The sequence below is a fragment of the Aedes aegypti genome, chromosome 1 (assembly GCF_002204515.2).
Source record: "Aedes aegypti strain LVP_AGWG chromosome 1, AaegL5.0 Primary Assembly, whole genome shotgun sequence".
NCBI classification, from domain to species: Eukaryota; Metazoa; Arthropoda; class Insecta; order Diptera; family Culicidae; genus Aedes; species Aedes aegypti.
In genome coordinates, this window is record NC_035107.1 from 26,211,126 (window position 1) to 26,236,075 (window position 24,950).

At 44.3% G+C, this 24,950-nt stretch overlaps 1 protein-coding gene across 1 annotated transcript in view; it reads right to left on the reverse strand.

Annotated features, from left to right (window-relative positions):
* Window positions 1–2,795: 2,795 nt before the first annotated feature.
* The window catches only part of LOC5566361, a 34,960-nt gene continuing 12,805 nt past the window's right edge, over window positions 2,796–24,950 (reverse strand). Inside the window, exons 2-4 of the mRNA XM_021839205.1 lie at window positions 23,850–24,630; window positions 3,459–3,929; window positions 2,796–3,400 (exon numbers count right to left, since the gene is read on the reverse strand). Coding sequence (XP_021694897.1) covers window positions 3,044–3,400; window positions 3,459–3,929; window positions 23,850–24,630 — 1,609 coding nt within the window. The 3' untranslated portion in view covers window positions 2,796–3,043. The remainder of the gene's footprint in view (window positions 3,401–3,458; window positions 3,930–23,849; window positions 24,631–24,950) is intronic.

Below are 24,950 nucleotides of genomic sequence, written 5' to 3' on the forward strand. Positions count from 1 at the left end.
TATCGTATGGTTTTCGGCAGATGTTGTTTCCATAATACACTTCGAAGGAATTTCGAAAGATGATCTTATGAACCATCATTGACTTGATAACAAAATCCATAGATAGTCTTATGAATTACGTTCTAAACCATTCTTGGTTCCATAAGACTGTCTTGTGTAATTTGAGCTTTAGATTATAAATTTCAATGAATGAATAATACTAATCCGAGCTGAAAATAGGTTAACCAACTTGGAAAAATCAAATTTTCATCCATTTTGTTACGCCGCAATTCGATCAAAGCACTTCACTGTATGCATTAGAATCGATTTGCGATACGACAAAATGGATGAAAATTCGATTTTCTCTAGTTGGCTAACCTATTTTGAACGCAAAGAAGTATATCATAGGGGGGCCCAGATAGCCGTAGCGGTAAACGCGCAGCTATTCAGCAAGACCAAGCTGAGGGTCGTGGGTTCGAATCCCACCGGTCGAGGATCTTTTCCGTAAAGGAAATTTTCTCGACTTCCCAGGGCATAGAGTATCTTCGTACCTGCCACACGATATACGCATGCAAAAATGGTCATTGGCATAGAAAGCTCTCAGTTAATAACTGTGGAAGTGCTCATAAGAACACTAAGCTGAGAAGCAGGCTCTGTCCCAGTGGGGACGTAACGCCAGAAAGAAGAAGAAGTATATCATAGCAGCGAAACATTATTGAGAAAAGTTGTGAAGAACGCCTGAATTGTTGCAGGATTACGTTAGGGGCGGATTAATGGATGAGGGGGGTTTGTGATTTCTTACGCGTCATACAAATTGTTTTGAATTTTCATTCCCAAATCTTATTGTTTGGATCCAATTCCTTAATCTGTTCGAAAGAAAATATTAGTTACAGCGGAATTGATGATAAATAGAAAATATTTACCCTTTGATGCATTAGAAACGGAGTCAGCCAACGACAAATCAGCAAACACGTCCATTTCGGAAGCCATATTGAATTTCTGATAGTGAAATGGCTGTACCGAGAAAATTTGCCTCACGTGGTTCTTCACAATGATGAGCAATGGGGTTCATAAGCGTTCTTATGACATTGACAATTGATTGTTATGAAAAAATTACACTTGTCTTATGAATCTCAATCTCGTCGAATGAAATACACAAGTGTCTTATGAACCAACAAAAAAATAATAAAAAACGCGTTCATTAGTGCGATCTTATGAAAATCATGCGAGATTTTTGCCTCAGTGTATGATTCGAAACGTCTCATAAAATGGCTTGTACGTAATTCTGGACAAACATTTGAAAAGGGCCCAAGAGGTCTTGAGCCTTTTTTCTGAAACGTTGCTGTTGAGTCATTTTTAGCCCGCCCACGCAAACTAACACCACTATCAGAAAGATTAGTGTTAGCTCTTCCTGATAGTGGTATTGGTGAGTGTGATCGAGTTGAATTGGGCTCAACAGCGGCTTGCAAAGCCAATGTTTACCAATGTCGATGTGCCCTTTTGAAATGTTTGTCCAGAATTGAAAAGAGATGTCAGTTCAAACAGGAGTCGCTGTAGAAAATTTCTGCAAGGAATCGCCGAGAAATTTCTTTAGCGATTCCTGCTCAGCAGCAAATCAGACTTTAAAGCTTTGAATTATTTTGACAGCTGCATATATCAGCAAAATAAATGGTCATTTTTTATTTCTTTAAAGGGTACACTGTAAGACTAAAGCACCCATTAAAGGGTAGAAAAGTACGGTCCTTGAGAGAAACGCTTCAGAAGTCTTTTCTTTTCATGTTGTTGCTTCAAATTATGCTGCACAGCCTTCGCGGTCGTAGTGTTCCAAATATGGCCGTGTTGACTCCGAGAAAGCAGCAAACTGAGATTTTCAATGCGCACGAAAACAAATGATAATAATAATGAAATACAATCAATCAGGAAGAGAGAACGAATTCTACTGTACTTTTATTCAAAGCTCAAATGGAAAGGAACTAGAAAAAGTTCGTGATGTAAAGTCTTCACACGGCAGGGTTGGCATGCTATCAAAATGTACACCGTCTAAAGGCGGGTTTGGTATTAGTGGGTTAATCATGGAGAAGGAATGTGCATATTTTTAAGTGCATGAGCATGAGCATGAGCATGATTGACCGCCCGCAGTTGCTAGTCCGATATTGCAAGAACAGCTGTACTTACACAGGGAACCAACAGATGCTACTCAGGATCAGTAGCATCTTCAATGTGTAAGTACTGGTACTCTCATTATTATAACAAACAATACCGGCGCCGGCTGCGTCCGAATGCAGGTCAATTTGGGAATGGGAGGGAAATGTTGACGTGTTACTTGCTTTATGGAAGCCGAGGAGTCCTCTGCACTTCCACAAGAAAACACTGGGAGTTTGGATATGGGGAAGGATTCGTTTTGGAAAACGATAAAGATATAATTTCAAATGAATACGTGAACACGGATGATCGATACCGATAGTGCGGTTACTATGCAAACCGGACACAATCCGAATTCCGTCGCTCGCCCACAAAGGAGCATGCAACCAGATTCAACGGATCAAACACAACTGACGCGTCGATTCTTTTTTTTTCACCCGCACACTTTTTCTTTTTTTTTTTTTTTTCTTCCGAAAAACGCGAACCGGACACAATTGATTCGGATTCCGTCGTTCGCCATCAGAGGAGCACATGCAACAGATTCAACGGATCAAACACAACTGACGGAATGTGAATATTTTTAAGTGCATACTAAAAGTACCTACCTCCATTAGGGTTGAAATGTTAGCTGATTATCAGACTTATGTTTAAAATATTGGAATACGACTAAAATCTTGTTTTTTACTGATAGTTTATTATAATAATATTTAATATTTGCATATGTTTTCCAGCTATTACCTGTTATTACTATTTTTTAATAGTAACAAATTTTATCGAGAATAGAAGTTAAATGCACTTCATTTCAACAGTACATGGCGTTATTTCAATAAAATGTATCCAGTCTCTCCCATATAGTTATGTGGAATATACTTACATCGTTAGGTAGTTCAAATCAAGAATTCAACGATTAGTTGAAATAATCTCAACGGTCAAATCTACCTACTGATCTACTACAGGCCATTTTGGCATACACCCGATAGGACTTGATGGGCTCCAGTTTGGATGCCAACCGGTGCGGATCATTTCGCAGGCCATCCACTATGTGGTTGAAGTACACTCCGTCGAATTTACACAGGAAAGTACTGTCCACCTCCTGCATTAGGCCAACCGTTTCGGCGCTGAAGTACATCTGCGAGTAGAAATTAGTGTACAAGAAGCTGGCCGTGACGTTGGGTTTACGCGGTCCCTTCAAGGGAATCTGGCGAGGAATGCGGTTCTCGATACAGTCGTCGATAGTCGTAAGGATGACGTCCGCCGTTGTAATGTCCAGAAGGTTTTTCTGGAAAGTGTCAAGAATTCGTTTATTGAGCCTTTTAGAAGTATGACCTGATGAATACCTCAACCAAAAAATACAGCGTGAATACGTCCAACAGATATTTGGGGTTGATGTGGCATACTTCCTCGAAAGAAAGCGTATCCGACACTATCCAGGTAAGCAGCCGATACTTCATCTGTTCGATGCTTTTCGATACATGAGGGTTAAACGAGTAGAGTTCCTCCGGAAGCGGAACTTTTAGCGCCAGTGGAGGTAAAACCGGAGTGATCTCAACAATCATGTACGTGACGTAGTGGTTCGGTTTAATGAACACTCGAGAGGTCAGCGTTTTCCCGTCAACGATCCTACGATGTCGAAACAGAACGCCCACCTGCCGACAGTAGATCCACAACGCCATCTGGGAATAGTCGGCATCTCGCAAATCCAAACAGGGCAGACGAATCGAGTTCGGAACATCCCGGATTATGCTCACAGCATAGTTCGGATAGTGGCGCATCTCCGGCGGTACGATTGGTTCCTCAACGGTGTAGTCCTGAAACGGAATTATTTAATCCTTGGTGTTCTGGGGCCCCAATGACTCTAGACTTTAGGGCCAGCTAGAAACGTTTAGTTAGCCTCAGAGTATATATATATACAGATAGTTGCGCGAAGAGATTTTTTTGAATGGTTGTTCTTCTTTGTCTTCGAAAATAGCCCTGTCTGTTTTGCTGGCCTGGTAGGTAGATTTTGTTTGGTTCTTCGATATTTAAAATATTTTGAACAGTATTGATAGACCCGTACTCTAAACTCAATCAATGAACTCACAGTTGCCTCAACAAATGAACTCACGGTTGAGATTCCCATGCAAAATTACTCAAGCTGTAAACAATAATTCAGTCATAAAACTCGTAAGTACTGAATGTTGTTCTTTACGTCAGAAAGGATTATCATAATTTTACCAACTAACAAGAAATCATGGCTTTGTGCGAGAAAACTGTGGAACTACGAGGCAATAAATCAAACAGATGAGCCAACCATTCAGGAAAGAGTGTATAAATGAAAAGTTGCGCGAAAAGTAAACCAAATCTACCTATGATACTCTGATTCATGATTTTTCACCCGTTTTTTTAGTTGTGTGGTTAACAACTCACGCATGAAAAATCATGAGTAAAGGGCGAACACGCAATTATTGCGACAAATTCAACAGGGCATAACTTTTCTACCATTGGGTAAAAATCAACCAAATTTTGCACTCTTTCTCATTGATGTGTATTGTTTACATGCTGTCAAACTCGAAGTCGTGTTTTTCGATTCAACGAAAATGGAGGTGAACCAACGCGAGTCGAAAAAACAAATTCTTTCCAAACACCTGGAATTTCCTGACCTGTCGCACCAGATGTTGGGAAAAATGTTGAACATTCATCATTCAACCGTCTCCAGAGTGTTGAAGCGGTTCCAGGAGCGGTTGATGTTGGACCACGGCAAAGGAGCTGGAAGAAAACCGGAAGCGGATGATTAAAGCAAATCCCAACGTCTCAAACCGTGATTTGGCTAAAAAGATCGGCATGTCGCAGAGCTACGTCCAGAATGCAACCAAAAAAGAGAGCTGGACTACATACATACAAGGTACAGAACTTCCCAAACCGCGATGAGCGGCAACAATCGACGGCTAAAACTCGGGCACAGAAGCTCTACGAGAAGATGCTCTACGACAAAAATGGCTGCTGTGTGATGGACGACGAAACGTATATAAAAGCCGATTTTAAGCAAATTCCGGGGTTGGAGTTTCTCACCGGCAAGAGCAAGTTCGATGTGGACGACAAATTTAAGAAGAAGAAAATGTCGAAGTTCGTCTCCAAATATCTCATTTGGCAGGTCATCTGCTCTTGCGGATTGAGGAGTGAGCCTCTCGTGACAAAGGGCACAGTAAATGGCGAGATCTACAGATCTGATTGCCTCGAGAAGCACATTTTGCCGTTCTTGCAGCAGCACGACGAAGCTCCGCTATTTTGGCCAGATTATGATGCCACTGTTCTAAAAGTGTCCTAGAGTGGTATGAGGTCAATTCTGTCCATTTTGTTCCAAAGGACATGCACCCGTCAAACTGTCCGGAGCTGCGCCCGGTGAAGCAGTACTGGGCAATAATAAAGCGGGAACTTCGGAAAAGCAAGAAGACAGTCAAAAAAGAGAAGAACATGTTAAGAAAATGGAAAAAAATGAGAAACTGGTACCGGATGACACTGTAATGCCTTCAATTTTACACTCAAGGCTCCATCGATTAACTTTTCTTTTGATTTTTGAAGTAAATATATGTATAAAACTACCCTAAAATTTTGGTTTGATTCTAAACATTATAAGACAATTGGCATGTTTAAGTCCAAAAGATCCGAAATCGGTTTAAAATTGGTTAAATTAAGATTTTTTGCATATTATCATATACAATTGAACATTCTAAACTAGTTTTATCTTATAAACTAAAAGAGATAGAAATAATCAAGTCCTGGGCAAAGTTGCTCAGAAACCCAAGGACATCCAAAAGAAATATGTATGATAATTGTTACGATGTGAGAGTGAACCGAGAGTGATTAACGTAACAAACAAATATGATTTATTGCCGGTACTTCTAAATACAATAAACGAATTAAAATGTGCGACCGGCGTGTACTGCTACGATTGCCTAGATGACAAGTACCACCCAGTATCCGGTTGGATGACATCTGTCGGGCTCGCTGTCGGGTGACAGCCGTGATCAAAGGCGCATAGGGTGGTACCCCAACACCTCCCCTTTTGAAGAGCGACGTGGGAGCGCTTCATCTAAATCAGTTACTCTTGTTGGCATTCGAGCTCGACGTGGTTGACTTGCTGGTTCAAAAAGCTCTCGTAAGAACTCTCGTTGCATTTGGTCGAATCCTTCCGGTTCTCCTGGCGGTGGTTCTACACTAGCAGCAAGGGAGTCTTCAGGTTGATTGAGACCCCATACGCCTAACAGTATATCCAACGGTATGGATGGTTCGACTTCACCTGGTGTTTGATTGACGTCGTTGTAGCGTTTACGAAGTTGATTACTGTGAGAGCGGATTAGACGTTGTCGCTCCGGAAGCCACACATTGTACATCACTCGTCCGACACGCTCCACAATTTCTCCAGCAATCCAGCTCCAATTATTGCCTTGGTGCACTTGAGCGTACACCTTGTCTTGAACATCGAAGCTCTTTTTTTTGGCACCATGTTTCTCGTTGAACTGACGATCTTGCTTGTTGTTAGTAGCTTTGGTGAACTTGCTAGGCGGACGAAGGAGTTCCAGAGACGTGCGCAGTGGACGACCAATAAGGATTTCAGCGGGCGATTTCCCACCAGGTGCACTTCGACAGGGAGTTGATCGGTAGCAGGTGAGGAAGATGTCGAGTGCTTCGTCCAAGCCTTCCCCTCCCGCTTGGATTTTCTTGACGGTCCTTTTGAAGGTGTCAACGAAGCGTTCCACCTGACCGTTGCTTTGCGGGTGAAACGGTGCTGTTTTGAGATGCATAATCCCATTTGCTTCACAGAACTCTTCGAAAGTATCGCTGGTTAGCTGTGGCCCATTGTCGGTTACCAGAACCTCCGGCATTCCGAACCTCCCAAAAATTTTCCGAAGACTGGAAATTGTAGCAGCGGTAGTGATACGTTTAGTCGGAATGATTTCCGGCCACTTTGAAAATGAATCCACTACTAGCAGGAAGTACGTGTCGTTGATAGGGCCAGCGAAATCTGCGTGCACTCTTTGCCAAGGTTTTTCGGGGATTGGCCACGATTCCAGTTTCGTTTTAGTTTCAGCTTTGGCGACCGAGGCACATTCTTGACAAGTGCGTACCAAAGCGGTGATGTGGTCATCGATGTTGGGCCAATACACGAAATTCCGTGCCAACGATCGCATGCGTTCAACGCCGGGATGTCCGAGTACTTTCTGCTGTAGCTTCTTCGGTACCACAATCCGATCGCTGTACATGAGAACTTTCTGGGCCACGTACAACGACTCACGACGCGCAAATAATTGATTAACCTCCGGTGTTCCGGAGAGAGATTTTGCGTCGCTCGGCCAACCCTTCTGCACAAACTCCATGACTTTCTGTAACGTCCGATTCTGACTGGTCTCGGCGGCTATCGTCTTGTACGAGATCGGGAGATGCTCGATGGATTGGCAGACGATGTTGCAGATGACTGTTTCGACCTCGATCGTAGCAATGATAAAATCCTCGTCTGGCTTAACATGGGAGTTGATTAGGCGAGAGAGAATGTCTGCGTGCCCGAAGTGGTCTGTTGAGATGTACTCGATCCGGAAGTCATATAGTAGCATGGTGAGGGCCCACTTCTGAAGGCGGTTGGCTGTGTACGGCGAAATACCACGCTTCGAACCGAAAATCGCTAGCAGCGGTTTGTGATCGGTTTGGAGAACAAATTGCCTTCCGTAGATCATCCTATGGAATTTGGTGACCGCGTACACCAGACCAAGGGCCTCCTTTTCTATCTGGCTGTAGCGGGATTCGGCAGGAGTTAAGCTTCGGGATGCGTGGTAGATGGCCTTCTCTTGTCCATCAGGAAACCGGTGTACTATGCGGGCGCCTATGCCCACATTCGACGCATCTGCCGACACAACTATTTCCAAGCGAGGATTGTAGTGCGTCAGCATGAGCGGTGATTGAAGAATTTCCTTAAAGCGGTCAAAGGAACGTTGGCAAGCATCGGACCACTGGAAGCTGGAACCCTCCTTCAGCAGCTCGTCGAGCGGCTGTCGTAATGTGCGCATTTCTCGGATGTATTTTCCATAATAGTTTACCGCACCCAGGTACGATCGCAGTGTGGTGACATCGTGTGGAGGAGGCATGTTGATGTTTGCCTTCACCTTGTCCGGATCAGGGCGGGTGCCCTCCGAATCCAGAAGTTGACTCAGGTACTTGACTTGGCGCATGAAAAATCTACACTTTTCGAGCTTGACCGTGAAACCGTACTCTTGTAGGCGTTGTAGAACAAAGTACAGGTTCCGTTTATGTTCCTCGGCGTTTCGTCCACCGATCAGGATATCATCGAGATATGGACATGTGCACGGGATACCACTCAGCATGGCATCCATAATCTGCTGGAAAGCGCCAGGTGCACTTTTGACGCCGGGGGAAAGCCGATTGAAACGGTAGAGCCCTTTATGGGTGTTGATGGTGACAAGTTTCTTGCTTTCTTCGTCGACTTCAACCTGAAGATACGCGTCCGACAGATCTATGTGGCTGAACATCGTGCATTGCGCCATCCGGTTGAAAATGTCCTCCGGGAGCGGGAGTGGGTAGCTGTTCGATTCGAGCGCGCTGTTTAGCCCGGTGGAAAAGTCCGCACAAATGCGGACAGTGCGATCGGGTTTGCGGACTACGACGATTGGTGCTGCCCAATCCGCGTATGTGACTGGTGTGATGATGCCCGAACTCTCTAGGCGCTTCAACTCGTCCTCAACAACGGCCTCCATGTTATAAGAAACTGGCCGCTTGGGTTTGAATACGGGATGAGCGTCCGGCTTGAGCGTGAGGTGCACCTGTGTTTTGGTGCACAGTCCCATACGGTTGGTGAAAACATCGGGGAACTTTTCCTTTATTTTGAGCACTTGCTGATTTGGTTGCGGGCTGCTGACCAGCTTGCAGAAGGACGAAAACGGAACGTCCCATAGCCCAAACTCATCCATGAGGTCTGAGCCTAAAACATTCAGAGAAAGGTCAGCACAACAAACGTAGCAATTACCTTCCTTTTGAGTCCCGCCGATAGTGTACGATGCTCGAAACATGGCCTCGATGCCCAGTCTGTCACCGGAAGCCGTCTGCACATGACAATCCGGCTGAGACGTTTGAGGAGCTCCGACCTTCATCCAGTTCTGCTTAGAGATGATCGTTATGTCCGAGCCAGAGTCCAGTTGCAAATCGACTGGAATACCGTTGATTGCCGTCTCCACGTAACGCCGGCTGCGATTCACATTTTTCACGGTCACGATCTTGGCTGCGTGGTTTTTGTTTTGCTGCTTCCCCTTGGCTTGGATGCGAAACAGGAACAATAGCCTTCTTTATGGCCGGTGCGGCCACAGTCGCGGCATTTGTGGCTTTTGAAACTGCACTTGCTGGAGAAATGCATACCGCCGCATGACCAACACGGCGTCTTCGGCGTGTCGGATTTGCTGCCACCAAACCTGTCCTTCTTACGGCGGTTGCCGTTGGGAGAATTGGCACGAACAGCATGAGTTGCAGCAGCACCAGCGGTGGAGGCAGACTGACTGCCGATGAGTACGGTGTCTTTCATCAAGTTGATTAAACTTTTGCATTCCTCCACTACCTTCTCCAGCGTTATGTCCTGCGTTTCGTTGATCTTCGATAGCAGGCGCATCCGAATATCAGCGTCCTTGGGTGACTTCAATCCGCACACGAAAATAAGGCACTTGAACTGGTCCTCTTTGAGCTCCTGTAGTTTGAAGTCGACACAAGCACGGTTGACTTTGCAGGAGTAGGAGATGAAATCTTCGTTCTCATCCTTCGCCGTCTGCAGGCATTGGTACCGGCGATGGAAGGTGGAAACAGGGCTACCAAAGATGGTTTTTAGTTTGGCAACCGTTTCGTCGAAGGAAAATTCCCTCGACAGCTTGGGGAGAATGAACGATATGTACCTTTCGTGTGCGGCGGGATTGAGTTTGCGAAGCAGCAGTCGCACCTTTGCGTCGTCGTCCAGTTTGGAAGCGTCTTTTTCGAAAAGGTCCGCATATCTGGAGAACCATGCGTCGAAAGAGCAACCGCTCTCTAGATCGTAAGCAAACTCGGTGATATTGCTCGCAAGGGAATCTAGGACCAGCTCGTTCCGACTGGTGTTTTGGACGTTTCCTTGTATATTCGCCATCTGCTCTGCCATTCGGGTCATCAAGGTATGCTGATTGTTGAGCAGCTGCAGGATGGTTTCCTTGAATGGTTGATCCGCATTGGAACCAGCTGCCTGCGCTGCTGGACCGAGTGGCAATGGCGTTGGCATGGCGAATACAAAGCTGCAAACGACGCGACGTTTTTACGACGATTTTCGCGAGAAGAACAATCGGTGCGATCTTTTACCGACTTGTCGCCACTTTGTTACGATGTGAGAGTGAACCGAGAGTGATTAACGTAACAAACAAATATGATTTATTAACGGTACTTCTAAATACAATAAACGAATTAAAATGTGCGACCGGCGTGTACTGCTACGATTGCCTAGATGACAAGTACCACCCAGTATCCGGTTGGATGACAGCTGTCGGGCTCGCTGTCGGGTGACAGCCGTGATCAAAGGCGCATAGGGTTGTACCCCAACAATAATATTGCGTCCAAAGGCTCAAAATTTCGTTATTATTTTTGGACCTTTTTCCACCTATTCATGCGCCACACCATCGCCTTTAATAAAGATTGGACTTTGAAAAAATGCGACACTTTGTTTTGGGTGTAACTTTTTATCGTGTGGGTAAAAATTAATGAAATATTGGGTAATACTGATTGAGAGTGTTATGTTTATGTGATCTGTCAAGTAGTTTTCAAGATGCATTCGAAACCAGAAGAGCTACACCACACGCTAACTTTGAAGTACCCATTAAATGGGTTTCTTGTACCCATTTTTATTTCTAGTACTGAGTTGTCAGAAAAAGGGTATTATTTTTTGACACTAAAAAGGGTACGTTTTACTCTTCTTGAAGAATGAGTTCCGTCAACAATAATGGGTAAAAAAGCCACTTGTCGTTGTTTGGAGCAGCAACATTGATTTTTTTTGCCGCGGATCATATTGTATTAATTAATCGAAAGAACAATGGTAAGTAGCTATTTTTTTAACAAACTATTTACATTAAGGACTAAATTGACTTTTCTCTACAGCAAACCCCTCAAAGAAGCATGAGAAGCAGCAATTTAAGTGTTATTTTTCATCCAAGATCTGGAACCGGAAGACACGCAGTAAGACCCAGGAATACAGATGGACTCACGAGCAAGTCACCGTATTAATGTTCGAATTGACCCTCTATAAATGATCCAATAAAATGATTTTTATTAGACTGTATTGTTATTTGGCCTGAAATATTTTAAAACTTCATTTGGAACCGTTTTTCCCGTATGTGCCGGCAAGAGGGGGGTATTTTTTACCCATTTTTGTAAAATCGATGAGGGGTAAATAATACCCATGTTTTGAAGCTCGAGGCAAATACTCTTTAATGAGTAAATGGCCAATACTCATTAAATGAGTTAAACCACTTTTCTTTGAAATGGGTACGAAAGTACCCATTAATGGGTACTTCAAAGTTAGCGTGCAACAAATCTTGGGCGCGGTGATCGATAATCCAGGTCACATTGATAAAAAGTTTTTATAACAAAACACACACGAGCGCACGAATCAAGTTGACGTTGAATCTAGAGTTTCTAGTGAAAAATTTAAGTTACAACCTTCTAAAATCATTAAATTACAAATAAAGTAGTTAGTAGGGCACAATCAAGTGACAAATATCCAGTAGAAAATAAAGTTTTAGCATTAAGAACTAGTTTTAAGAAGATATAAAGTAAAAATAACCAACCTCCATTAGAGAGGTTAGAAGTGGAGAAGTTCAACATTTAAAAAGAAGCAAAGAGGAAGAAGAACAGTGTAAACAAACAGATCTAGTGTTAAGGGTAGCGGAAAGATGATGCAGCGACGATCAACACGACAGACTCGGACCAGTAGTGCCTCCACGGTAACGGGAGCAGTCAGCAAGCCAGTGTCATCCAGGACAGGAACCATCCGGAAAGGAAGCAAGGATCAAGCAGGTACGAATCCACAAATCCTATCCGAAGTGGCATTTCTTGAGCCGTTAGATTTCGAAAAGGAAATCCCTAACCATCCGGTCGCCGTTGGAAAAATCCTTTCACAAGAAGGGTTTAACAAACAGAAGGACATCGTCAAACTGGGAAGACACCGGTTTAAGATTCTTTTGGAGCGGAAGGAAATGTATCCGGAGCTGGAAAAGATCAATCTCCAGAAGTACAACCTGAAGCTGTTTGCACCAACATCCATTTCACAAACCATCTGCTTTGTGAAGGGCGTTCCAACAGAATTCGACGAGGAAGAGATTATCAAAAACCTAACGGCAACAGTACCGATCATCAAGGTGGAGAGAGTCAAACGCCGAGTACAATCGGATTCAGCCGACCAACTGGAACCAACGAGAAACATCAAGGTAACGGTCAAGGGAGGAAAGGTGCCGGATTCGGTGAGATTGTATGACTGCCCATTGAGAGCGGAGCTATACGTGTTTCCGGTAAAACAATGTCGGAACTGTTGGAGATTTGGACATTCGCAGAAGGCCTGCAGAGGGAACACCAGATGCGGAAAATGTGCAGGGGAACATCCACAAGGAACCTCCTGCACAAAAGACGATAAATGCATCAATTGCGGAGGCAAGCACCAAGCAGGCGACAAACAGTGTGCGGAACGCCAACGGAGGGAGAACATCCGGAACACGATGAGGGTGGAAAAACTGAGCTACGCAGAAGCTGAAACGCACTACCCGAAGACATCGAATGCGTTTGCTCTTTTGGACATCGACTCAGAAGAGGATTTTCCAGAACTGAACGACGGGGAGGAGCAGCATGTCAGGGAGAAAACGCGAGGGTCAAGCAGCAGATTGCGGAGGTCTCACAATGGACCAAGGAGAGCCAGTAGCAGTAGGAATGAGTGGGACGATCTTCAACTGAATAGGGAAGAGCAGAGCTACAACACAATCGTTGTCGAAACGGTGCTAGCGAGAGTACGGGAGGACCTGATAAGACAGCTGAAGCTGAGGACGTGGCTGAAACCCCTCATCGATTTGAGGAATGAAATAGCAACCAGGACGAAGGAAGGAATGAACGAGCTGGATACCGATCAGCTGGTTGTGTTCATTTTCGGAAGGATCAACGAAATCATCGAAAACAATCCAGAACCACAACAAAGACACCAAAGAATAGGCCAGAACAACAAAAATGGCGAATAAAATTGTTATCCTACAACATAACGTTCAAAGCTTGAGACCTTCCGAAACTAAGGAACAACTTTATACATTCCTTATGGAAAACGATATGGACATTGCCCTTCTTCAAGAGATTTGGTTGAAGAAGGATGAACCATTCAGACTAAAGAACTTCGAACTCTTCTCTAAAAGGAGAGAGAATGGATACGGAGGAGTGGGAATACTAGTAAAGCAAGGAATCGAGATGAAGCCACTAAGTATGTCAGAATTCGACGTCCTGGAGTCCGTCGGTGTGAAAACTAACCACGGAGGAGAACTGGTCAACCTTTTATCATTATACTTACCGGAATGCAACATCAACCGAGCTAGCGAGGACCTAAGGAAGCTATTTCAATGGCTGGAGCACTTAGAAGGAGAAATTGTAATCGGGGCAGACTTCAATGCCCACCACAATAGTTGGAGTTCGTCTTTCCCAGAGTGCGCCAGAGGCAAGATCGTAAATCAGCTGATAGTAGAGTCCAAAATGATTCTTCTAAATGACGGAAGTTCAACGATGTGCCTAGCCCCAGGAAATCGTGAATCAGCGATAGACTTGACGTTAGTAACGGAGCGAGTGGCTAGAAAAGCGAAATGGGAAGTTTTGGACGAAGAATTCGGCAGTGCGCATTTGACAATAAGAATAGGAGTAGGTGAAGACATTCCTGTAATAGAGAGGACAACAAAGCGAGTGAACCAAGAAAAGGCGATCGAGTTACTGAACAGTATTAGACCCCAGTTCATGTACAACCCGGAAGAAATGCAGAAGATCTTCGAAGAGACGCTGGATGAAGCATCGTACGTGGTGAAAAATAAGGAAACGCACAGATCACCTAAGGATCAAACTCAGCGGTCAACCAATCTCAATCAACAACACGCACAAATATCTGGGATACACCATCGACAGAGAGCTAAGGCATAGGAAGCACATCGAGGACGTTTGCGACAAGGCCAACAAGAAGCTACCGCTAATAAAAGTACTAGCAGGAAAACAGAGCCACTCGAATCCAGCCACACTAATCAAAATAGGGAATGCCATAATCAGAAGCAAACTGGAGTATGGAGCAACTATCTACGGGAGCGCAGCGGAGACAAACCTTCAAAAGGTACAGATAGTTCAAAACAACTATTTGAGGATAGCGATGAGGTACCTGAAAACTACGCCCATCCACGTGATACTGTCAGAGACAGGACAGACGACAATGAAAATCAGGACGGAATATCTGGCAAAACGTGAAATGATAAAAAGCTTGCACAACTAAAACCAACTGAAAAAGTTCATACTAAGGACGATGGAAAGAGAAGAGCTTAGCGGTTCATATCTGTCAACAGTTACTGACAAACACATCGACGTAGCCTACCAAGTTCACCCAAAAGCTGAGCAGATGTCATGGAAACTCAGACCGAGGATCGTAGGTGAATGCAGCATACACAGGAAAATCAAGAATACCTTAGCCAAAAATCAAGGGAAGAAGGAAAATGTGCTGAAACAACAATGGAAGCAGATCTTTCTACAATCCATGGACACGGATTACCAAGACCATGTAAGGATATTCACCGATGGCAGCAAAACGGATAATGGAACCGCAATCGCATTTTTTGATGAAAAAAGTAACATCACGAAGGCTGAAAAAGTAAACCCCAAAGTCACCATTACGAACGCGGAGTTGATGGCCATACATGCCGCAATAGAGTGGGGATTGCAAAAACGCTACTCCAAAGTGGTAATTCTGACGGACTCAGCTAGTGCATGCTCTATACCGTAATCCGGGGTAACATTGATCATTTTTTTGAATATTTCTTAAACATTTTATTTGAAAATGCGTGTGTTGCAAATGTTATATCTTTAAAACAAGTACTGCCACCCATTGTTCGTGTTTATGTACTGTATTTTGTTTTCTGAAAGTTTGAAGCATGTTTAAAAAAATGTTTTAAGTGAGTTTTTGATTTAGCTGATATGGGGTAACATTGATCACACCATGAAAACATCGTTCGGTAATATTGAAAATATCATTACTTACTAAAATCATGGTCCCTGAAGCCGAATATGAAGGTCAAACTCTTATAAGTCATTTACTTTTTGAGTTATTTTAAAACTAAAAACACCTTGAATTGTGGAATACGCCTAAATGTATGCAATTTCCTAAGGAAATTCTTCACGCTTTATAATAATTTGTGAATTATGTTTTATTGAACATATTTATGAAAATTTTGACAACGGAGTCGTTTTCGGCGATGTCATTTTTAGTAACAACCGTATTTCTCTTGCTCATATCTTTTACAGAACTCATGTAAGACATGATTCTTTTATGGTGTCATCCATAATCATGAAAATCATTGTTTACAAAAGTTGAAAAATTTACGCATGAACACAACTTTATTTTTGTAAAAACCTTATTGTTTATTAGCTCATGATTAGAAGAAAGAGAATCGCCATTCATGCATTGAAAATATTTCATCAACAAATGTTGATTCGAGCTTTTTACGAAGAGGGTCATTGCGATCAATTTTACCCCGCTGATCAATGTTACCCCGGATTACGGTACTAAAAAATCGAGAAGAATCGAAAAACAACTACATCGCCTGGAAAATTGTCGAGCTCTTACTTCGGGAGGAAGCAAACCGCTTCCGAATCCAATGGATACCAAGTCACTGTGGAATAACAGGGAACGAGAAAGTTGACCAGGCCGCGGTCCGAGCCACCTGCGGTAATCAAACTACTTACAACTTGCTGACAGTGGGAGATGCCATGCTTATAGCCAAAGAAGAAACCTGGGAAGAATGGACACGCTATTTCTCTGAAGCAAGTCGTGAAAAAGGGCTATGGTACAACCAAATACAAAATCTGCCACTCAAAACGGTATGGTTCAAAAACTTAGCAATCAATGCGAGGTAGGTTAAATGCCTAAGCAGAATTCGCGCCGGCCACATGCTCACTAAGTGTTGGGCACCCCTATCGCCGACTCTGACATTCTGCTACACTGTCGCCTATCGGCAGTGCCAACTGCTACGTCACCGAAGAAGTCTGTCATCAGTTCGTACATATACGAGTAGCAGTAGGTACACCTGTGTGCAGAGCATGTACATTTTAATTCGTTTAATTGTTAATTATTGAATAAAGTTATTGTTTGTTACGAGTCATAATTCTCCGCCTTATTTCCCATCGTAACAAAGTGGCGACGAGTCTGCGGAAGTTCGCGGAGTATCGAATTTCGGGTCGAAAGTATCGCGCCGCCGAAAACCGCGTGTGAGAATGTCGCAGCCACAGGCGCCATCTTCGTTGGCCGGCAGTGGTGAACAACCATTCAAAGACACAATTTTGCAAATTCTCAGCAATCAGCAGGCGCTGATGACAAAGCTGTCGCAGCATGTGGCGGCAATCGAAGGAAATATCCAAAACGCAAACCGCAACGAGTTGATATTGGATTCCTTAGCGACGAATATCACGGAATTTGCATACGACCTTGAAAAAGGTTACTCGTTTGATGCTTGGTTTTCACGGTATGCGGATCTTTTTGAGAAGGATGCCGCCCAGCTGGAGGACGATGCCAAGGTGCGCTTGTTACTGCGAAAACTGAGTCCTTCTGCGCACGAACGGTACACGTCATTCATCCTCCCCAAACTGTCGAAGGAGTTTTCGTTTGAGGAAACTGTAGCCAAACTGAGGACCATCTTCGGTACACCGGTATCTACGTTCCATCGACGTTATCAGTGCCTTCAGACGACGAAGGACGAAGATGAGGATTTTATCAGTTACTCGTGTAAAGTCAACAAAGCATGTGTTGATTTTAAGCTCCAAAAGCTAAAGGAAGATCAATTCAAATGTCTTATCTTCGTATGTGGGCTCAAATCACCTAAGGATTCGGACATACGAATGCGCCTTCTTTCGAGAATGAACGAGACCAGCGATATGACCCTGGAGAAAATCGTCGAAGAGTGCAAGAGTCTGATCAATTTGAAGCAGGATACGGTACTCATTGGAGGAAAACCCTCCACGCCAGCCGTGGCTGCAACAAATGCCGTTCGAACGCACTCTCAGCCAAATCGAAAGGATAAATCAAACCGTTCAAAAGACCAGGCACCGAAGACACCGTGTTGGTCTTGTGGTGGCATGCACTTTGCCAACCACTGCAACTTCAAGGATCATAAGTGTCGAGATTGCGGTAGAACGGGCCACAAGGGAGGCTATTGCAGCTGTTTTTCGTCAAAATTTCGTCCAAAGTCAGGAAAAGGAAAGCCAGCGAATCGGAACAAACCTTCAAGCAAGATTGTCGTCGTGAAAAACGTCACACGGAGCAGAAGATACGTCGAGAAAACCATCAACGGAGTTCCGGTTAACCTTCAACTAGACTTCGGTTCTGATATCACCATTATATCCAGACAAAACTGGCTCAAAATCGGAGCACCGAAAACATCGCCACCGGACTGTGAAGTTCAGACCGCATCTGGCGATAAATTGGGAATCGCTGCTATGTTCCGTGCCTGTATTTCCATCAGCGGCGATCAAAGAGAAGGTAACTGTTACGTATGTAGAACTAATCTATCTCTTAACGTTCTAGGCTCAGACCTACTCGATAAGTTTGGGCTGTGGGACGTACCATTCTCGTCGTTCTGCAAGTTGGTTGACGCCAAGCAAGAAGACCACCAAGTCGCTGCATTGAAAGCCAAGTACCCGACCGTTTTCACCGATCAGTTGGGGTTGTGCTCAAAGATGCAGGTGCATTTGTCGCTCAAAAAAGACGTTCAACCGGTATTCAAGCCAAAGCGACCGGTTTCGTACAACATGGAGGCCGTCGTTGAAGATGAATTGAAACGCCTGCAAGATAAAGGTATCATCACGCCAATAACGTACGCAGATTGGGCCGCACCAATTGTGGTGGTGCGTAAACCAGATCGCACCGTTCGAATTTGCGCCGATTTTTCCACCGGATTGAATAATGCACTTGAGGCAAACAATTACCCATTGCCTCTCCCGGAGGATATTTTCAATCGAATGGCTAACTGTACAGTGTTCAGCCATATCGATTTATCAGATGCGTACCTTCAGGTCCAGGTGGATGACGAAAGCAGGAAGTTGATCAACATCAATACGCATAAGGGCCTTTACCAGTTCAACCGGTTATCACCCGGTATCAAAAGCGCCCCGGGTGCATTCCAACAAATTATGGATGCGATGTTAGCTGGGCTGGACTGCACTTGCCCATACCTCGACGACGTTCTCGTTGGGGGTCGCACAGAGGAGGAACATAGGAAGAACCTATATAAAGTACTCGAACGCCTTCAAGAATATGGGTTCACCGTTAAGATCGATAAATGTCGATTCTTCATGCGCCAAGTGAACTATCTGGGGCAACTTCTAGATAAGGAGGCCATCCGCCCTGATCCTGAAAAGGTGAAAGCGATAGTGAACATGCCACCTCCTAGCGATGTCTCGACGCTGCGGTCGTACTTAGGTGCGATAAATTATTACGGGAAGTATATTCGAGAAATGCGAAAGCTTCGCCACCCTCTGGACGAACTTTTGAAGCAAGGAACCAGTTTCGAATGGACAGATGAGTGCCAACGGTCGTTTGATCGATTTAAGGAAATCTTGCAATCTCCTCTCATGCTGACGCACTATAATGATTATAGTATAATCCTCGTTTGGATGTATCAGCCGACGCATCAAATGTGGGCATTGGCGCCCGCATAGCTCATCGATTTCCAGACGGCTCCGAAAAGGCTGTGTATCACGCATCAAGAAGCCTCACACCAGCAGAATCCCGATACAGCCAAATTGAAAAGGAAGCGTTGGGATTGGTTTACGCGGTCACCAAATTTCATCGAATGATCTATGGAAGACGCTTCACTCTCCAGACCGACCATAAACCGCTGCTGGCTATTTTTGGATCGAAACAAGGTATTCCACCATACACAGCCAACCGGCTACAGAGATGGGCGCTCACCATGTTATTATACGACTTTCAAATCAAGTATATTTCTACGGACCATTTTGGTCACGCAGATATTCTGTCACGCCTGATAAATTCTCACATCAAGCCAGATGAGGATTTCGTAATTGCGTCCATCGAGATCGAAAAGGTTATCTGCAATGTTGTAGGCCAGTCCATCGAACATCTTCCCGTTTCATACAAAATGATAGCGGAAGAGACAGCACAGGACGAAGCACTGCGTAAAGTTACGAGCTTCATCAGGAAAGGCTGGCCTACCGAAGCAACCAGTGAGCATTCAAGCGTACAACAGTTTTTCACACGTCGAGATTCGCTGTATGAAGCGCAGAAGGTCCTGATGTACGGCGATCGAGTGGTTATCCCCAAGAAGCTGCAACAAAATGTGCTTCAGCAGCTGCACAAGGGACATCCGGGGATCGAACGAATGCGCTCCTTAGCTCGAAATTTCGTTTATTGGCCAAATATCGACGACCACATCACCGCTCTGGTTCGAAATTGTCATGAATGCGCAGCGGTGGCCAAAACAGACACCAAAACTAAATTGCAATCATGGCCAGTGCCTGAAAAGCCATGGCAGAGGGTTCATGTGGACTTCGCAGGTCCCGTCAACGATACTTACTATCTTCTGCTGGTTGATGCACTGTCCAAATGGCCCGAGGTAGTTCCAACAAAGCGAATCACGACAGCAGCCACCATAGCTATTCTTCGTAAAATCTTCAGCCGGTTTGGTATGCCGGAAGTCTTAGTTTCCGACAACGGAGCCCAACTAACCAGCGATGCATTTGAGAGATTTTGCGAGTCCAACGGTATCATGCATCTGAAAATTGCTCCATTCCATCCACAGAGCAATGGATTAGCCGAAAGGTTTGTCGATACCTTCAAAAGGACAATTAAGAAAATTCAAGCAGGAGGGGAAGATATAGACCAAGCCATAGACACTTTCTTGCTCTGCTATCGCTCTACACCCAGTCGAAATGCGCCAGGAGGAAAATCACCTGCCGAGATTCTTTTCGGCAAACCTCTTCGAACATCGTTTGAGCTCATGAAACCACCAAGCAAATTCTTCAAGGATGTGAACTCCAAACAAGACAGCCAGTACAACGAAAAACATGGAGCAAAAGCCAAGTATTTTGATGTCAAGGAACAAGTGTATGCGCAAGTACACCACGGAAACGAGTGGAGCTGGATACCAGGAGAAGTAGTGGAACGTATTGGGCAAGTCATGTACAACATTTGGCTGCCTGATCGTAAACGGCTCATCCGCTGTCACAGCAACCAGTTACGAAACCGCTACGGCAGCAAAAGCAACCCAGAAGTAACCAATCCAGATGTTCCACTCGATATTCTGCTCGACACGTGGAGTTTAAATCCAACAAACTCCGAAGCTGCTGTAGAAGCAGTAGAACCGCCAACTGAGCCTGATGGATTGAACGAGTTACAGTTGGAATTCCTACGGAACCTGATGCAACCAGATCAGCAGCAACGTCGACAGAGAACTCCGGTTAGGCAACCTGAGTTAGATGAAGTTATTCAGCGACGATCATCGAGGCAACGACGTGCACCGATCCGCTACGAGCCGTATCAGCTTTATTAAACAGGGGAGGTGTTGGGCACCCCTATCGCCGACTCTGACATTCTTCTACACTGTCGCCTATCGGCAGTGCCAACTGCTACGTCACCGAAGAAGTCTGTCATCAGTTCGTACATATACGAGTAGCAGTACACCTGTGTGCAGAGCATGTACATTTTAATTCGTTTAATTGTTAATTATTGAATAAAGTTATTGTTTGTTACGAGTCATAATTCTCCGCCTTATTTTCCATCGTAACACTAAGGACAGGCGATACCACTGGAAATGGGAAGACACTGACCTATGCGATAACTGTGAGGAAATAGAGGACATCAAACGGTCCTATAACACTTCCCCGAATACCATTACCCCGAAAACCATTTCCCCGAAAACCAGTACCCCGAAAACCATTACCCCGAATGTAACGTTACCCCGAATGACACATTACCCCGAAAACCATTACCCCGAATAGTAAATTACCCCGAAAACAAGTTCCCCTAATACGACACTTCCCCGAAAATCAGTGATGCACTTCAAGAAATTCTTCAAGGAAGCTCGCGAATTTGAGCCTGAAAGTTTTCGACTTAGTAACTACTACTATTCCTATTAGTGATTTTTTATTCAATCATCGGCTGTTCTTTCGAGGTTGTATAATGGAAGTGTAAAAATTTTAATCAATGATTTTCTCTTCATAGAGTTATAGGCTGTTCTTTCGAGTTGTACCGTTTGAGTTGAAGTCTGAGCGACAGCGGTAAAAAAAATCGACTGACAAAATTGTCTTGAGCGAAATTCAAAGTTGACAGTGACTTCAAAAAATAAATGAAAATAAGCCCCTGTATTACTTGTCTGTATTACATCTTGTCAGTATTACAATTTCCAACAAGAGATTTGTCCTTCTTTTAGTTATCGGCTATTCTTTCGGAAGTTGCACTTGCAAAGTGATTGTTGGCATCACAGTTATTGACGCTTTCAACAGTGGTTTTTTCTTCTTTTATCATAGGCTGTTCTTTAGCGATGTACTTTTGGAATAGTGGTCAGTTTAATATCAGTTATCATTTTCATCTGACATTTTTCAAACCATAGTCTAATGACATTTTAGAATATGTTGAACTCGCATTGCCTCCAGCAATATAAAAATATAATTATGCATTACCGAATAATATAACGCTTTTGAAAGAGGGCGGGAAAGGTCTCTAATATTAACATGTCAGCATTATCATCAGTTCGAAAAATGATTTATTGCTGTGAACACAATCATTCTCACAAAATCAAGTACACGCCTGTGAGTAAAATTTGGGTTCTCACTTGGCTCATGAAGAATAGCTGTTGATTAAAAGAATAATAAAAATCTTTGATAACATGAAGAACATGAATTCAAATGAAAATCAATATTCTATGAAATAGGTATATGGGATTCATTTGTCGGATCTTCAATTTTTCGTGCCAAGAAAATTCGGGGTTATGGTCCATTCGGGGAAATGGTATTCGGGGTAACGGACTATTCGGGGTAATGGTTTTCGGGGTATTGGTTTTCGGGGTACTTGACCATTCGGGGTATTGACTTTCGGGGTGATGGTTTTCGGGGTAATGGTATTCGGGGAAATGTTATAGGATCCATCAAACATATTCTGTATGACTGTCCAAAGCTCAACATCGTCAGAAGCAAATATCCAACACTAGAATACCGCGAACCACTAAGCAAAATCTTCAATGAAGAAAGCGAAGCCAGCATGACACAGATACACCGCTTCCTCACCGAGGCAAAAATTCAAATCTAACAAGCGTAAACCAACATAAACCGACAACACTGATAGAAACAATGGATAGGCGAGATGGGCCAACCCTGGTCTTAGCCAGTCGTAGTGACAAAAGCAAAGAAAAAAAAAATAAAAAATAATCCAGGTCAGTCGCACAGATGGATCAGCAAAAGGCTTGGAATCCACCATTCCACCGTGTCCCGCGTTGTAAGGATGTTTCCATCGAGCGGCGCTCTGGAAGCGGCCGAAAACCGAAAACGGAAGTCGCGGGAGATAACGCAGTTCTTTAAGAATAACCTAAACCTTTCCACCCGAGACGTGGCCAAAAAGATCAATTCGTCGAAGTGATTTGTCCAGCAAACCATGAAGCGGGCTGGGCGACGTGTTTTTAAGGTCAGGAAGCCGGCAAACCGAATTGTCAAGCAAAACATGGTGGCCAAATTGCGTGCGCGGAAGCTGTACCGTGAGTGACTGGTCAAGCCAGGCTGTCTTGTCATGGACGACGAGACATACATCAAGGAGGACACCAAACAAATCCCCGATCTCGAATTTTTTGTCGGTACGTCCAGCATGGAGGTTCCGAAAAAGTTCCGAAAGAGACAGGCGATCTGCGAGTGCGGACGGTAAAACGGGCAGATTTGTCGAAAGGGAATGCTTGCAGAAGCACTTGCTTGCCCTTCCTCCGCTCTCACCGTGGTCCCACGTTGTTCTGGTCGGATCTCGCTTCGTGCTATTACGCCAAGCCTGTAATGGATTGGTACGAAGCGAAGGGCCTTAATGTGGTCCCGAAGGAGGCGAACCCGCCAAATACGCCAGAACTTCGTCCGATCGAACAGTTTTGGTTGATAATGAAAAAGAAGTTGAAGAAAAGCGGAAAAACATTCGAAACGGATGAAGCTTTGAAGAAAAATTGGGAGAAATTGTGTAAGAAAGATGGGCAAAGCGTCGCCCACAATCTCATGAGCAGTGTTGAAAGAAATGTACGAGCATTCAAATGCCATTCATTATGCCAAATATATTCAATCCCTGGAAATTTTAGAAGTATCCGATTTGAAATTTTTGGTGATCATTTTTATGTGTTTTATTTTTTTTCGAGTCCAGTCTTTATGCGAATATGTATATTAAATCCAGAACACAGACAAATGGTTAAGGTATCAAGACCTGCGCTTACCGTATCATAAAAATTAACTGCGACCTCAAAACTGCTCGTATGGGAGTACTGATGATTCCCCTGGTTGAAAATCTTCCCACACAGGTCTTCAGTAATCCTGGTGCTTCGGTGCAGCAAATTCAATTCACGCACCCTTCGCGCTACGCTCTCCAGAGAGCGCATTCCACCAGGCCGCTTTCTGAACTGATCATTCCCTGCTATGGCAGCAAAGAACGGCATTTGTTTCTGGCTTAATCCCAAAGCGCTCAGCAGTTTGCCTCGGTTCCATTCCTTAGTATTCATATGGCGTAAATTCAGATCCAGACTGGACCAGATCCGGAAATTGCCCTCGAAAATCAAAAAGTCCGAATCCCCGGTAATTATCGCCAAGGCATTATGCTTCCTAGCATACGCCGCCATCTCCCGATCGCACTCCACATCGTACGACGTTTTGAGGGTTCCCTTGTTCCTGGCCGCGGCCACCAGCGCCGAAATGAAGGCATGCTTTGTCACATTGCCGCCAATACTGCGCTGCTTGAATCCTCGACTCGAATCCTCCACCTTCTTCAGACATTCCACGTAGACCTTCTCCTGCCGTTGGATCCAGTGCCTATACTTCTCCACCTGGAGCATGCCGTCGATAAAAAACACCAACCGAGCTCCGGCCTTGATCATCCGGTCGCAGAATTGACCCGCATGCGACTCGGCGAACTGATTCCGGCAACCGTAGATCTGCTCATTCGTCGGACCACTCAGCGAACTAATCACCGTCAGCAGATCGATCACTACCAGTGGTTCCTTCCTGTGGGTAGGCGAGAGGGAAAACTCCGTAATCAAGGCAGGTAGCGATTGATGGTCTTAATAATAGGAACTTTAGGTACATTATGTTTCAAAAGACGAGACCAAATACAGGAAACCAAAAGAGACCAAACAGGAATCAGAAGAAAATAGGTTTTCATTTTGCAGCATTTTGGTGGGGCAATAAGAGCGCCAGTCAGTTCAAAACAGGGGCCAGGGAAAGGTAATGGCCGTAATAGACCACAAGAACACCATCAGAAAGGATATAGAGAATAGAACAAAATCACCTGTACTGTAATCAGATTGACGATAGATGGGGTATTT